Source organism: Chelmon rostratus, chromosome 1 (assembly GCF_017976325.1).
Source record: "Chelmon rostratus isolate fCheRos1 chromosome 1, fCheRos1.pri, whole genome shotgun sequence".
Classification (NCBI taxonomy): domain Eukaryota; kingdom Metazoa; phylum Chordata; class Actinopteri; order Chaetodontiformes; family Chaetodontidae; genus Chelmon; species Chelmon rostratus.
Window position 1 is genome coordinate 3,343,579 of NC_055658.1, and position 17,708 is coordinate 3,361,286.

General features: G+C 45.5%; 1 protein-coding gene across 1 annotated transcript in view; it reads left to right on the top strand.

Annotated features, from left to right (window-relative positions):
- The window catches only part of LOC121608173 (intestinal mucin-like protein), a 45,075-nt gene that overhangs the window by 19,234 nt on the left and 8,133 nt on the right, over window positions 1-17,708 (top strand). The window contains exons 3-7 of the mRNA XM_041939348.1: window positions 9,516-10,121; window positions 13,113-13,351; window positions 14,303-14,471; window positions 14,884-15,131; window positions 15,324-15,507. Of these exons, the coding sequence (XP_041795282.1) occupies window positions 9,516-10,121; window positions 13,113-13,351; window positions 14,303-14,471; window positions 14,884-15,131; window positions 15,324-15,507 (1,446 nt within the window). The remainder of the gene's footprint in view (window positions 1-9,515; window positions 10,122-13,112; window positions 13,352-14,302; window positions 14,472-14,883; window positions 15,132-15,323; window positions 15,508-17,708) is intronic.

The following is a 17,708-nucleotide window of genomic DNA, read 5'->3' on the forward strand; positions in this document are numbered from 1 at the left end:
AACAACATCAGAAGCAACAAGTGTCAGTGGTGCTACAACAACGCCACCTGCAGTCACCACTGGCCCAGTGACAGCCTCTACCACAACTGTTGTTGAAACGACAACGTCAGTGCCAGCTGTCACAACAACAGGCCCAGAAACAACAGTTGTCACATCAAAACCGTCTGTCAGTACAACAACGACTGAAGTGCAAACAACAACAACCAAACAAACCACAGCTGGACCTGCTAAAACAACATCAGAAGCAACAAGTGTCAGTGGTGCGACAACAACGCCACCTGCAGTCACCACTGGCCCAGTGACAGCCTCTACCACAACTGTTGTTGAAACGACAACGTCAGTGCCAGCTGTCACAACAACAGGCCCAGAAACAACAGTTGTCACATCAAAACCGTCTGTGAGTACTACAACGACTGAAGTGCAAACAACAACAACCAAACAAACCACAGCTGGACCTGCTGAAACAACATCAGAAGCAGCAAGTGTCAGTGGTGCGACAACAACGCCACCTGCAGTCACCACTGGCCCAGTGACAGCCTCTACCACAACTGTTGTTGAAACGACAACGTCAGTGCCAGCTGTCACAACAACAGGCCCAGAAACAACAGTTGTCACATCAAAACCGTCTGTGAGTACTACAACGACTGAAGTGCAAACAACAACAACCAAACAAACTACAACTGGACCTGCTGAAACAACATCAGAAGCAACCAGTGTCAGTGGTGCGACAACAACGCCACCTGCAGTCACCACTGGCCCAGTGACAGCCTCTACCACAACTGTTGTTGAAACGACAACGTCAGTGCCAGCTGTCACAACAACAGGCCCAGAAACAACAGTTGTCACATCAAAACCGTCTGTGAGTACTACAACGACTGAAGTGCAAACAACAACAACCAAACAAACCACAGCTGGACCTGCTGAAACAACATCAGAAGCAACAAGTGTCAGTGGTGCGACAACAACGCCACCTGCAGTCACCACTGGCCCAGTGACAGCCTCTACCACAACTGTTGTTGAAACGACAACGTCAGTGCCAGCTGTCACAACAACAGGCCCAGAAACAACAGTTGTCACATCAAAACCGTCTGTCAGTACTACAACGACTGAAGTGCAAACAACAACAACCAAACAAACCACAGCTGGACCTGCTGAAACAACATCAGAAGCAACAAGTGTCAGTGGTGCGACAACAACGCCACCTGCAGTCACCACTGGCCCAGTGACAGCCTCTACCACAACTGTTGTTGAAACGACAACGTCAGTGCCAGCTGTCACAACAACAGGCCCAGAAACAACAGTTGTCACATCAAAACCGTCTGTCAGGACTACAACGACTGAAGTGAAAACAACAACAACCAAACAAACCACAGCTGGACCTGCTGAAACAACATCAGAAGCAACAAGTGTCAGTGGTGCTACAACAACGCCACCTGCAGTCACCACTGGCCCAGTGACAGCCTCTACCACAACTGTTGTTGAAACGACAACGTCAGTGCCAACTGTCACAACAACAGGCCCAGAAACAACAGTTGTCACATCAAAACCGTCTGTCAGTACTACAACGACTGAAGTGCAAACAACAACAACCAATCAAACCACAGCTGGACCTGCTGAAACAACATCAGAAGCAACAAGTGTCAGTGGTGCGACAACAACGCCACCTGCAGTCACCACTGGCCCAGTGACAGCCTCTACCACAACTGTTGTTGAAACGACAACGTCAGTGCCAGCTGTCACAACAACAGGCCCAGAAACAACAGTTGTCACATCAAAACCGTCTGTCAGTACGACAACGACTGAAGTGCAAACAACAACAACCAAACAAACCACAGCTGGACCTGCTGAAACAACATCAGAAGCAACAAGTGTCAGTGGTGCGACAACAACACCACCTGCAGTCACCACTGGCCCAGTGACAGCCTCTACCACAACTGTTGTTGAAACGACAACGTCAGTGCCAGCTGTCACAACAACAGGCCCAGAAACAACAGTTGTCACATCAAAACCGTCTGTGAGTACTACAACGACTGAAGTGCAAACAACAACAACCAAACAAACTACAGCTGGACCTGCTGAAACAACATCAGAAGCAACCAGTGTCAGTGGTGCGACAACAACGCCACCTGCAGTCACCACTGGCCCAGTGACAGCCTCTACCACAACTGTTGTTGAAACGACAACGTCAGTGCCAGCTGTCACAACAACAGGCCCAGAAACAACAGTTGTCACATCAAAACCGTCTGTGAGTACTACAACGACTGAAGTGCAAACAACAACAACCAAACAAACCACAGCTGGACCTGCTGAAACAACATCAGAAGCAACCAGTGTCAGTGGTGCGACAACAACGCCACCTGCAGTCACCACTGGCCCAGTGACAGCCTCTACCACAACTGTTGTTGAAACGACAACGTCAGTGCCAGCTGTCACAACAACAGGCCCAGAAACAACAGTTGTCACATCAAAACCGTCTGTGAGTACTACAACGACTGAAGTGCAAACAACAACAACCAATCAAACCACAGCTGGACCTGCTGAAACAACATCAGAAGCAACAAGTGTCAGTGGTGCGACAACAACGCCACCTGCAGTCACCACTGGCCCAGTGACAGCCTCTACCACAACTGTTGTTGAAACGACAACGTCAGTGCCAGCTGTCACAACAACAGGCCCAGAAACAACAGTTGTCACATCAAAACCGTCTGTGAGTACTACAACGACTGAAGTGCAAACAACAACAACCAAACAAACTACAGCTGGACCTGCTGAAACAACATCAGAAGCAACCAGTGTCAGTGGTGCGACAACAACGCCACCTGCAGTCACCACTGGCCCAGTGACAGCCTCTACCACAACTGTTGTTGAAACGACAACGTCAGTGCCAGCTGTCACAACAACAGGCCCAGAAACAACAGTTGTCACATCAAAACCGTCTGTGAGTACTACAACGACTGAAGTGCAAACAACAACAACCAAACAAACTACAGCTGGACCTGCTGAAACAACATCAGAAGCAACCAGTGTCAGTGGTGCGACAACAACGCCACCTGCAGTCACCACTGGCCCAGTGACAGCCTCTACCACAACTGTTGTTGAAACGACAACGTCAGTGCCAGCTGTCACAACAACAGGCCCAGAAACAACAGTTGTCACATCAAAACCGTCTGTGAGTACTACAACGACTGAAGTGCAAACAACAACAACCAAACAAACCACAGCTGGACCTGCTGAAACAACATCAGAAGCAACAAGTGTCAGTGGTGCGACAACAACGCCAACTGCAGTCACCACTGGCCCAGTGACAGCCTCTACCACAACTGTTGTTGAAACGACAACGTCAGTGCCAGCTGTCACAACAACAGGCCCAGAAACAACAGTTGTCACATCAAAACCGTCTGTGAGTACTACAACGACTGAAGTGCAAACAACAACAACCAAACAAACCACAGCTGGACCTACTGAAACAACATCAGAAGCAACAAGTGTCAGTGGTGCGACAACAACACCACCTGCAGTCACCACTGGCCCAGTGACAGCCTCTACCACAACTGTTGTTGAAACGACAACGTCAGTGCCAGCTGTCACAACAACAGGCCCAGAAACAACAGTTGTCACATCAAAACCGTCTGTGAGTACTACAACGACTGAAGTGCAAACAACAACAACCAAACAAACTACAGCTGGACCTGCTGAAACAACATCAGAAGCAACCAGTGTCAGTGGTGCGACAACAACGCCACCTGCAGTCACCACTGGCCCAGTGACAGCCTCTACCACAACTGTTGTTGAAACGACAACGTCAGTGCCAGCTGTCACAACAACAGGCCCAGAAACAACAGTTGTCACATCAAAACCGTCTGTGAGTACTACAACGACTGAAGTGCAAACAACAACAACCAAACAAACTACAGCTGGACCTGCTGAAACAACATCAGAAGCAACCAGTGTCAGTGGTGCGACAACAACGCCACCTGCAGTCACCACTGGCCCAGTGACAGCCTCTACCACAACTGTTGTTGAAACGACAACGTCAGTGCCAGCTGTCACAACAACAGGCCCAGAAACAACAGTTGTCACATCAAAACCGTCTGTGAGTACTACAACGACTGAAGTGCAAACAACAACAACCAAACAAACCACAGCTGGACCTGCTGAAACAACATCAGAAGCAACAAGTGTCAGTGGTGCGACAACAACGCCAACTGCAGTCACCACTGGCCCAGTGACAGCCTCTACCACAACTGTTGTTGAAACGACAACGTCAGTGCCAGCTGTCACAACAACAGGCCCAGAAACAACAGTTGTCACATCAAAACCGTCTGTGAGTACTACAACGACTGAAGTGCAAACAACAACAACCAAACAAACCACAGCTGGACCTGCTGAAACAACATCAGAAGCAACAAGTGTCAGTGGTGCGACAACAACGCCACCTGCAGTCACCACTGGCCCAGTGACAGCCTCTACCACAACTGTTGTTGAAACGACAACGTCAGTGCCAGCTGTCACAACAACAGGCCCAGAAACAACAGTTGTCACATCAAAACCGTCTGTCAGTACTACAACGACTGAAGTGCAAACAACAACAACCAAACAAACCACAGCTGGACCTGCTGAAACAACATCAGAAGCAACAAGTGTCAGTAGTGCGACAACAACGCCACCTGCAGTCACCACTGGCCCAGTGACAGCCTCTACCACAACTGTTGTTGAAACCACAACGTCAGTGCCAGCTGTCACAACAACAGGCCCAGAAACAACAGTTGTCACATCAAAACCGTCTGTGAGTACTACAACGACTGAAGTGCAAACAACAACAACCAAACAAACTACAGCTGGACCTGCTGAAACAACATCAGAAGCAACCAGTGTCAGTGGTGCGACAACAACGCCACCTGCAGTCACCACTGGCCCAGTGACAGCCTCTACCACAACTGTTGTTGAAACGACAACGTCAGTGCCAGCTGTCACAACAACAGGCCCAGAAACAACAGTTGTCACATCAAAACCGTCTGTGAGGACTACAACGACTGAAGTGCAAACAACAACAACCAAACAAACCACAGCTGGACCTGCTGAAACAACATCAGAAGCAACAAGTGTCAGTGGTGCGACAACAACGCCACCTGCAGTCACCACTGGCCCAGTGACAGCCTCTACCACAACTGTTGTTGAAACGACAACGTCAGTGCCAGCTGTCACAACAACAGGCCCAGAAACAACAGTTGTCACATCAAAACCGTCTGTGAGTACTACAACGACTGAAGTGCAAACAACAACAACCAAACAAACCACAGCTGGACCTGCTGAAACAACATCAGAAGCAACAAGTGTCAGTGGTGCGACAACAACGCCACCTGCAGTCACCACTGGCCCAGTGACAGCCTCTACCACAACTGTTGTTGAAACGACAACATCAGTGCCAGCTGTCACAACAACAGGCCCAGAAACAACAGTTGTCACATCAAAACCGTCTGTCAGTACTACAACGACTGAAGTGCAAACAACAACAACCAAACAAACCACAGCTGGACCTGCTGAAACAACATCAGAAGCAACAAGTGTCAGTGGTGCGACAACAACGCCACCTGCAGTCACCACTGGCCCAGTGACAGCCTCTACCACAACTGTTGTTGAAACGACAACGTCAGTGCCAGCTGTCACAACAACAGGCCCAGAAACAACAGTTGTCACATCAAAACCGTCTGTCAGTACGACAACGACTGAAGTGCAAACAACAACAACCAAACAAACCACAGCTGGACCTGCTGAAACAACATCAGAAGCAACAAGTGTCAGTGGTGCGACAACAACGCCACCTGCAGTCACCACTGGCCCAGTGACAGCCTCTACCACAACTGTTGTTGAAACGACAACGTCAGTGCCAGCTGTCACAACAACAGGCCCAGAAACAACAGTTGTCACATCAAAACCGTCTGTGAGTACTACAACGACTGAAGTGCAAACAACAACAACCAAACAAACCACAGCTGGACCTGCTGAAACAACATCAGAAGCAACAAGTGTCAGTGGTGCGACAACAACGCCACCTGCAGTCACCACTGGCCCAGTGACAGCCTCTACCACAACTGTTGTTGAAACGACAACGTCAGTGCCAGCTGTCACAACAACAGGCCCAGAAACAACAGTTGTCACATCAAAACCGTCTGTGAGTACTACAACGACTGAAGTGCAAACAACAACAACCAAACAAACCACAGCTGGACCTGCTGAAACAACATCAGAAGCAACAAGTGTCAGTGGTGCGACAACAACGCCAACTGCAGTCACCACTGGCCCAGTGACAGCCTCTACCACAACTGTTGTTGAAACCACAACGTCAGTGCCAGCTGTCACAACAACAGGCCCAGAAACAACAGTTGTCACATCAAAACCATCTGTGAGTACTACAACGACTGAAGTGCAAACAACAACAACCAAACAAACCACAGCTGGACCTGCTGAAACAACATCAGAAGCAACAAGTGTCAGTGGTGCGACAACAACGCCACCTGCAGTCACCACTGGCCCAGTGACAGCCTCTACCACAACTGTTGTTGAAACGACAACGTCAGTGCCAGCTGTCACAACAACAGGCCCAGAAACAACAGCTGTCACATCAAAACCGTCTGTGAGTACTACAACGACTGAAGTGCAAACAACAACAACCAAACAAACTACAGCTGGACCTGCTGAAACAACATCAGAAGCAACCAGTGTAAGTGGTGCGACAACAACGCCACCTGCAGTCACCACTGGCCCAGTGACAGCCTCTACCACAACTGTTGTTGAAACGACAACGTCAGTGCCAGCTGTCACAACAACAGGCCCAGAAACAACAGTTGTCACATCAAAACCGTCTGTGAGTACTACAACGACTGAAGTGCAAACAACAACAACCAAACAAACCACAGCTGGACCTGCTGAAACAACATCAGAAGCAACCAGTGTCAGTGGTGCGACAACAACGCCACCTGCAGTCACCACTGGCCCAGTGACAGCCTCTACCACAACTGTTGTTGAAACCACAACGTCAGTGCCAGCTGTCACAACAACAGGCCCAGAAACAACAGTTGTCACATCAAAACCGTCTGTCAGTACTACAACGACTGAAGTGCAAACAACAACAACCAAACAAACCACAGCTGGACCTGCTGAAACAACATCAGAAGCAACAAGTGTCAGTGGTGCGACAACAACGCCACCTGCAGTCACCACTGGCCCAGTGACAGCCTCTACCACAACTGTTGTTGAAACGACAACGTCAGTGCCAGCTGTCACAACAACAGGCCCAGAAACAACAGTTGTCACATCAAAACCGTCTGTCAGGACTACAACGACTGAAGTGCAAACAACAACAACCAAACAAACCACAGCTGGACCTGCTGAAACAACATCAGAAGCAACAAGTGTCAGTGGTGCTACAACAACGCCACCTGCAGTCACCACTGGCCCAGTGACAGCCTCTACCACAACTGTTGTTGAAACGACAACGTCAGTGCCAGCTGTCACAACAACAGGCCCAGAAACAACAGTTGTCACATCAAAACCGTCTGTGAGTACTACAACGACTGAAGTGCAAACAACAACAACCAAACAAACCACAGCTGGACCTGCTGAAACAACATCAGAAGCAACAAGTGTCAGTGGTGCGACAACAACGCCAACTGCAGTCACCACTGGCCCAGTGACAGCCTCTACCACAACTGTTGTTGAAACGACAACGTCAGTGCCAGCTGTCACAACAACAGGCCCAGAAACAACAGTTGTCACATCAAAACCGTCTGTCAGTACTACAACGACTGAAGTGCAAACAACAACAACCAATCAAACCACAGCTGGACCTGCTGAAACAACATCAGAAGCAACAAGTGTCAGTGGTGCGACAACAACGCCACCTGCAGTCACCACTGGCCCAGTGACAGCCTCTACCACAACTGTTGTTGAAACGACAACGTCAGTGCCAGCTGTCACAACAACAGGCCCAGAAACAACAGTTGTCACATCAAAACCGTCTGTCAGTACGACAACGACTGAAGTGCAAACAACAACAACCAAACAAACCACAGCTGGACCTGCTGAAACAACATCAGAAGCAACAAGTGTCAGTGGTGCGACAACAACGCCACCTGCAGTCACCACTGGCCCAGTGACAGCCTCTACCACAACTGTTGTTGAAACGACAACGTCAGTGCCAGCTGTCACAACAACAGGCCCAGAAACAACAGTTGTCACATCAAAACCGTCTGTCAGTACTACAACGACTGAAGTGCAAACAACAACAACCAAACAAACCACAGCTGGACCTGCTGAAACAACATCAGAAGCAACAAGTGTCAGTGGTGCGACAACAACGCCACCTGCAGTCACCACTGGCCCAGTGACAGCCTCTACCACAACTGTTGTTGAAACGACAACGTCAGTGCCAGCTGTCACAACAACAGGCCCAGAAACAACAGTTGTCACATCAAAACCGTCTGTCAGGACTACAACGACTGAAGTGCAAACAACAACAACCAAACAAACCACAGCTGGACCTGCTGAAACAACATCAGAAGCAACAAGTGTCAGTGGTGCTACAACAACGCCACCTGCAATCACCACTGGCCCAGTGACAGCCTCTACCACAACTGTTGTTGAAACGACAACGTCAGTGCCAGCTGTCACAACAACAGGCCCAGAAACAACAGTTGTCACATCAAAACCGTCTGTCAGTACGACAACGACTGAAGTGCAAACAACAACAACCAAACAAACCACAGCTGGACCTGCTGAAACAACATCAGAAGCAACAAGTGTCAGTGGTGCGACAACAACGCCACCTGCAGTCACCACTGGCCCAGTGACAGCCTCTACCACAACTGTTGTTGAAACGACAACGTCAGTGCCAGCTGTCACAACAACAGGCCCAGAAACAACAGTTGTCACATCAAAACCGTCTGTCAGTACTACAACGACTGAAGTGCAAACAACAACAACCAAACAAACCACAGCTGGACCTGCTGAAACAACATCAGAAGCAACAAGTGTCAGTGGTGCGACAACAACACCACCTGCAGTCACCACTGGCCCAGTGACAGCCTCTACCACAACTGTTGTTGAAACGACAACGTCAGTGCCAGCTGTCACAACAACAGGCCCAGAAACAACAGTTGTCACATCAAAACCGTCTGTGAGTACTACAACGACTGAAGTGCAAACAACAACAACCAATCAAACCACAGCTGGACCTGCTGAAACAACATCAGAAGCAACAAGTGTCAGTGGTGCGACAACAACGCCACCTGCAGTCACCACTGGCCCAGTGACAGCCTCTACCACAACTGTTGTTGAAACGACAACGTCAGTGCCAGCTGTCACAACAACAGGCCCAGAAACAACAGTTGTCACATCAAAACCGTCTGTGAGTACTACAACGACTGAAGTGCAAACAACAACAACCAAACAACCCACAGCTGGACCTGCTGAAACAACATCAGAAGCAACAAGTGTCAGTGGTGCGACAACAACACCACCTGCAGTCACCACTGGCCCAGTGACAGCCTCTACCACAACTGTTGTTGAAACGACAACGTCAGTGCCAGCTGTCACAACAACAGGCCCAGAAACAACAGTTGTCACATCAAAACCTTCTGCTAGCACCACAACTACTCAGGTACCATCAACGTCAACAGAAGGTACTACAGCTACACCTGCTGAAACCACATCAGAAAAAACAACTGTCAGGGTTGGAACAACAACACCATTTGCTGTCACCACTGGCCCAGTGACAACCCCTACCACAGCTGCGACCTCAATAAAAGCACTCACAACAACAGGCCCAGAAACAACAGTTGGTGTTGTCACAGGGAAGCCACAAACTACAAGTTCCGCTACTCAGCCCTCCATTTTGAATGCAACAACTGTTGTGACTGCAACTGTGTCTACAGGAAAAACAGCTGAAGCTACAACTACAATTGGCCCTCTCACACAGACACTTCAAGGCAGTACAAATGTTTACACAACTGGCGCAACCACTACCCGACCAACCAGAGCCACGGTTGTTTCAACAGTATCATTGTTCATCCCAACTCCAACATTATGTGTCTGCATTTTCAATGGAACTTCACATCATCCTGGTAAGTCATTGTCCATTTTCCAATTTCACATCAATCTTGCTTTTTTATTTTGTGTTCAGGTTAGTTTCTAATGATTCAGCAGTATACCTTACTGTACATTATATCTTCCAGTCTTCTCCAATATATATTATCATATTGTACAACATATTTTCTTTTAGAATTCATTATATTATTATTTTATGCAACATAAATCACTTGGTCATGTTGGATTCCTTGATGATGTAATGTAAATTATTCTTAATTACTGTCTCCCCATGTTTTTATTCTCATGCTAATTGTATCTTTGGCCACATATTTTGGCCCCACTGATGGCAGCTTGTGCTCTATTAAGTTTCATGAACACATACACTCATACAGGACAAGTAAAATTACCTACCTATGCATGAGACATTTTCAAATATACATCTGCCTTCAACGAACTCCCACAAAATAAATTCAAATACAGTCCATTTATACAGACCATTACATCATGCCATATTCTGTAGTACAGAGCCTGTAAGGTGTCATTGAGAAAAAAAAATCATATCACCATAATATCTCAGTTTAGTAATTTGGGCGCATTGTGCATGTATTATTTAATACTCTTGATATAGTATTGTTTTTGGTTATGAGACATCCCATCTCTTTGCTCCTGGCACTACATTGAAGCACAGCTGGTTGTTTGTTTTTTGGTTTATGGGGATAAAATCTCTTTTTTGTCCTTATGTCTATCCCACATCTCCCTCTCAATTTCACAACTTGTCATCGAGACTGCATGTATCTCTGCAGGGACTGTCATTTCTTGTTGCATTGACTTGCACTCAGACATCAGAGTTTTGCTCTTGTAAATTTCTGACCAGCCAAAGCTTTTCATCTATCATCATCAATTGTAGCTGGGGTCAAACAACAGCTTGGTCCTAAAGAGATGTAAGTGTGTATGTGTGTGTGTGCGTGTGTGTGTGTGTGTGTTTGTGTGTGTGTGTGTGTGTCAAAAATAGGAAATATAAAAATGCAGCTGTATAAATTAAAATGAGAGTGAATCTGTTGCATGAGACATGCAAATAGGAAAAACGTGTCTGCCACCAAAAACAAAGCTTGTTGAGAATCAGAAGGTGAGCTAACATTGCAATAGAGACCAGGTTATCCTGAGGCTATAGCAGGGATAGCATTACTACAAACTGGAATGTAACCGTAATATACAACTAAATATAACACTAGTCATACTTCTGCTGTTGTTTTGGTGAAAGCAACAAAAACTAGTGTAATCAGTTACTTGTTACTCTACAAAGATAGTGATGTTGTAAAGTAACTAATTACTTATACCACTTTTTCCAAATAAAAGTAACTACTATTCTATATTACAATTTGGAAGTAAGTTGCCCAACATTGAACGATATTAGGAAGTGGGTGAAGGTGAATTATATGACTTATCCACACATACAGTATAGAGTAAATGATTCCCATAAAATTGAGCCGAGGAATCATTGGTGTGAAAAATTGAGATCTCCTCAGTCAGTAATTCTTTGACAGGTGTTTGGGGGTTGGACACAAACAAGGTATGTAATATCAACCAACGTAGAGGCATTGTCAGAGACAGGAATTTACACCTGGCAATAAACAATTATCTAAAAACTAGGAACTAGGAGTGACATGACATGTGGAAAAAAAGAAAAAGTTTTGTTGTAGGGGAATTGAGCTCTTCAAGGGAGCTCTCACACAACTGACTTTAGGAGGCTTGGCTCACATAAAAGCATCCAGGTGAACATGCTTCCTCTTCCTGCTAGAATGCTTCAGTTTGTTCGGAATGACAAGAGATGGTGACAGTCATCTATCAGTCTCGGAGATCCATAGTTATAGTCATAACTTCCAATCTATTTCAATCACACCAACGTCCTTACCTTGGATGACTTGTACCATCTGTGTTGCAAGGAACAGACGACTCCACTGAAGCCTCAACATTAAAGTATACAGAAAAGCCATGCACACAGATCAATATTTGCTCTTTGATTCTCACCACCAACTGGAGCATAAACTGGGGATTATCAGAACCCTACACCAGCGGGCTCAGAACGTGTCCAAATGGACAGAAGGCAAGGATATCACAAGCGCATGGCACAATACAGGAGAGCAAACACCTCAGGCCAAGAATCAGCAGTCCACCTACATCTGAAGGACAAGGGACACTCATTTGAGGACAATAATGTACATATTTTAGCTGGTGAAGGAAGCTATCCATGTCAAACTGGAAAGACCATCACTGAACAGAGGAAGTGGTCTATGACCACTTATCAGCCACTTACAGTGCTGTCATCAGATCCCTTCCCAGGCAGCTTAACAGCCATTCACACCAGGACTTGTGTGACCCTGGTGACTCATATGATGGTGGGGTGGGTAAATGACCCACCCATTCACACCAGGACTCACCCATTCTAGCCCATTGACCCATTAACACAATGTGACGCTAACGACTCACATGATAGCTAGGTGGGTCTATGATCCCGCAAGAGGATAAATACCTGAGACTTCCCACCAGTCAGTTAGAACTAAGGAGCCTTTTGGATGAGAGGCGAAACGTCTTCTAGAACCACAAACAAGTCCAGTTGCCTTTGGAAGGTCTTAGAATTTCACCTGTATGCTTTTATGGGCAGTGTCAGAGTCAAAACTCCCAAGGTCAGTCACATGACTTTGTTGATATATGGTCTAGATATGATCTTGACTAAGATTTATTGAATGTTCTTAACTGATCATGTATAAGAAATGTATGCGTTACAATATACCATGATTTCAGGTGAGTACATGTTCCTCATTAATTCTTCAGCAACTACACACAACTTACCATATTTTAAAGCCTTTACAGTACAAAAAAATGATCCTACTTTTTTTTAACACAAGGCTATTTTTGGCCAGAATACCCATCAGATCTCTCCATTATTAAACACAGTTGTTAATGAATCAGTAGGCCTAATCCTAACTTTGTGCACTAAACCTCTATCTCCACTCTGATTTTTACAGGGGCTTTGGTGTACAATGTCACTGATGGCTTAGGGTGGTGTTATGTTGGATTTTGCAATGCATCTTGCAAAGTTGAGGTACAATCCAGTTTATGTTCCACAACACCGATACCCAGCACAGCCAGCACAACTTCAGGCTCAGCTCCTCCTATCACAACTATTCCTACATCGACTTCCACCCTTCCAACAACCCCATCTACAACTACTCTGGACTGCTATGATGTGTCTCCACCCAGAAAGGTGTGAATAAAAATGTAAAATGTATTTATTTATGATTGTGTTTCCAAAAGACTTTGTTTCCAATAGATTCTACCAGTAGCAGCTTTGTGTCGAGGGACACAACTGTGGGGACTCCATGGGCTTGATGTTGGTGTTGTCGTGGAGCACAGCTCTACAGCCATGAATTGGTATATTCCTGAGGCACACAGAGGTTATCTCCTCAACTGTGGCAGTTTCGTATCTTGGTGACACCAGTTGGAGGAGAGGTGCAGTGGCTGGTGCCAAACCAGCAATGTACTGCAATCTTGGTTCACATCAAATTTGTCGATTAAGACAAATTATTCTCTACTGTTTTAAATTGGAAACCTTGTGCAGGTGTTTCTTTCCAAAATACTGGATAACCGGGGCAACTGAGCGTATAATCGTTTTATGTACAGCCAAAGTAGTGCCTGGAGATTCATAATTTTAATTACAATAGAGACAGATATGTGGTGATGAGCAACAACAATTTTACTTTTATTTGATATATGCCATTATGGTGACAGGTATCTGCAGATGATTATTATATGGATTGCTGTGATGTGATATTCCACACAGAACACAGTGACGGCTGGATGACATGTCTAAACAAACAAAACAATTTTAACTATTGGTTTCCCAAACAGCCAGTGTAACATGACAAGGAAGGCAGTTTTGAAAGGGGGGTGGGAATGTGACTGGTCTTGATTGTCACAGCCCCAACACAGCTGCCTATAACTGCATGATAATATATTTTTTCTGGTCCAACCTTGTACCCAAGTATGCCACAGCCTGGCCACAAAAATACCAAAAGTGCATTTGGCACGTCCCCAACACACTGGGCATGATGCAGAGGACGTTGCGTTGCATCTCAAAAATCTGTTGAATTTCACTCTACTGTTTCATACACTTGTGGTTTCCAGTATGACTTGCTGCTTCTTATTCCCCATTCAGAATGGAGACTCCTGGAAGGTGAGCAATTGCACCACTGCCACTTGTATTAATGGCAACGTCACAGAGATACCGACTCCCTGTCCCACAGCACAACCCATCTGTGTTAATGGACGCCAAGCTGTCAAGGTCTATGATGATAACGGATGCTGTCCCCGCAATGAATGTCAATGTAGGTTGAAAATGTAACACATTTTTCAACACATTTTACAATATTGATTTTTATGTGCAGCAGAGGATCATGTCAGTGTGCAAAAAGTTTGTGCTGGGGTTTTCATTGAATTTGCAGATGCAGTCTGTGTGTACTCAGTGCAGGATTTACTTCAGCAGTAGCCCATGACACAGTGAGCTCCTGGACTGATTCAGCCCAGTGTCAGTGGCCAACATGTGATAGACCCACTGATCCTCTAGAGGATAGCATCAGTGTCGTGTTTTGCCATGCTTAGGTGCAAAAAGTACATGCGCGTTTGAGGGTACAGTACCAGGGGTGATAATGACGTAAGCAAAGGACAAAGGCAGTGTATTTTCTGCTTGTTCCAGTTCATACTTATAACTTCCAATACATGGGTTTTCTTTTCCTGCAGGTGTATGCAGTGCCTGGGGTGGATCCCACCACATGACATTTGATGGAAAATACTACAGTTTCAACGAGACATGCTCTTACTACCTGGTCAAAGAGATAATTACTAAATATAACCTAACCATTATAGTAAATAAAGCTGCCTGTGATCCTTCAGACAGCTCATTCTGTACACAGGCTCTCACTGTTATGTACCAATCCCACAAGGTCCTTTTGACTCAGTCAAGAACTTCAGGAACAGCAGCTTTTGTGGTAAGGAATGATTCAAATCTTCAAAGACATTTGTAGTTTCAGTGTCAGTATAGATTATTTTAAGAGAACTGACTTAACGGTTTATCTGTCAATCAAAGAGGTGTGATGCCCCACTGCTATAGTTGGAGTTTGAAATGATGCTGTGCTTGGTTCACAGTCTTCTCTAATGTGTTTTGTGGCCGTATCTTACAGGTGTATGTGAATGAAAAACGGATCTATACTGCCTACAAAGATTCTGTCCTGCACCTCACTGGCACAGATATGGTGATCACATTGGAGATACCGATGATCAACACAAAAGTGGTTTATACGAACTCTTCTTTCACCATTGACATTCCTTATTCCCTCTTCCATGATAACACTGAGGGGCAGTGTGGTAAGTTACCAGGCTACTTAACCCCTGTTTCTTACATTGACCCTATTCAGTGACCCTTAGCAGGCCAAATGATGGCGTGAAAGAAATTACAGTTTCTCTCAATCGCTCAAAAGCTTTGGTGCTTTTCTCACATCACTCTTAAAATTTGCACAACAGTTTGTGCATTTCTCAAAACAATTAGTGTAAACTGCAAAGCCTAGTGGCTAACCTGCAAAAGCACATCACTTGCTAAAAATGGATAGCCCATCCCTCAAAAGCAAGTATTTATGTCAATGAAACTGCCAGTGTCATCAAAATGAGAAGTCTCGACACCATTGTGTATGAACAAGATAGTCAAATGGCTTTGTCATATATTTAATCTGACAGTTTATTCTGTCAGTGTTTTTTCCAATGCCAAAAAAGGTCAGAACTCGGTGACACTACCTGAAAATGCTCAAGACAGCACTACACACTACTTGTACAACCACTGAAAACAACAGTTACACATTGCTGTAGTTAGAGGAGTAAGTGAGTACAAGACACTGAATACGTATGTTTCACATTTTTACTGTATATGTGCTTTGTAATTCTACAGCATTGTGCAAAAGAAAAAAACACTGCAGTCACTTATTTAGAACAAACATAAGAAACACTCTTTTGGTAGAGCTGTGCACAAATGTGAACAGTCCATATTGTAACTGAACATAGGTAAATTATTCTGGCACATCCAGACGTTCCTGTCTGTCTGGCCACATATTTTCATCTACATCACAACGGATATCATCCCTTACAATGCAGCAAGGAAACTATCTCCTGGAGTGGCGAATCCACCTTCTGCATGACTCTGCTGTGACGTCGTCACATGCTGCATCCATGGCTGCTGGCAGGGCCATTTGCACATGTGGGCGCCGGTCATAAACCTTCCACCTCCAGGCAGAGAAAAACTCCTCTATCGGATTAAGGAATGGGGAGTAGGGAGGGAGATATTCAACCAGCATCCTGTCATGTGCTGCAAACCACTGTCTGACCAGATGTGAGTGGTGAAAACAGACATTATCCCACACAACAACATACTTGTTGAGTTGGCCTCCACCCTCTCATTCTCAGGGACTATGTCCCTGTAAAGAGTGTCTAAAACAGTCAGCAGATGTTGTGTATTATATGGACCAAGAAGGGGGATATGGGTGGGGACGCCATTGTCTGAGATGGCTGCACACATTGTAACATTCCCTCCGCGTTGGCCTGGGACATCAGTGGTTGCTGTCTGTCCAATGCAATTTCTTCCACACCTTCTACCTTTGGCCAGATTGAAACCCGCCTCATCAACGTATATGAATGTGTGCAGTGGTTCCCTGGCTTCCAGCTCCAGCACACGCTTTAAAAAGTGGTGCCTATGTGGTGTAGAGTACAATTACAGAAATGTAAAGTAAACACAAGATATTATGAGATGTTGGATTACTGAAACCTGTTCTCCCAACTAAATGTCTGAATGATTGAGTTCACTGTGGATCTTCCAACATTTGGTTGCACCCTCCGACCAGCCTCAGCCATTGTGAGGCTGTGATTGATAACGTGGTCCACAACTGTAGCCCTAATTTCATTAGGAATCTGCCTATTTATTTGGCCTCTTCTCCCTCTTCTCCCGTTTTGTCCCCTTCCCCTTCCTCCTCACATCCTCACCCCTCTTCCACGACGCTGACCTTCCATTTCTGTGTCACAGAATTGTAGGAATGGTACACACTATGTCCTGCTCGGTTCATATATGCTTGCCAAGTGAGGCTTCCTGGGATTCATCCCTGAGTGATTGTGGCTTGTCATTGGTTACAACTAATACTTCACACACCTCCTCGTGAGTGAAAGCTGAAGTTCACCTTAGAGCAATTGTTCAATTTAGAAGACATTTCCAGGAAGAAATGATAAAGAAAGTTATTTGCTTGACAGAATTTGATAACTAGTTTAACAATTTTGTATGTAATGACTCAAGCAATAAAATGAGGACTATTATTGGGAATGACTATTCAGCATCCATGAGTATAGTTCACTTTGACTGACATGACATATGCAAATGATAATGTTTAAAACAGCAGAGAATTGCATGAAAGCAACTGAAACATGTCCAAAAACATTTGCAATTGCTTCAGAGGAGGGAGAAATTGCTACTATGATGTGAACAAATGACTAAATGTTGTGGAGGTTGAATTAAGGATTATGAGGATTCTCAT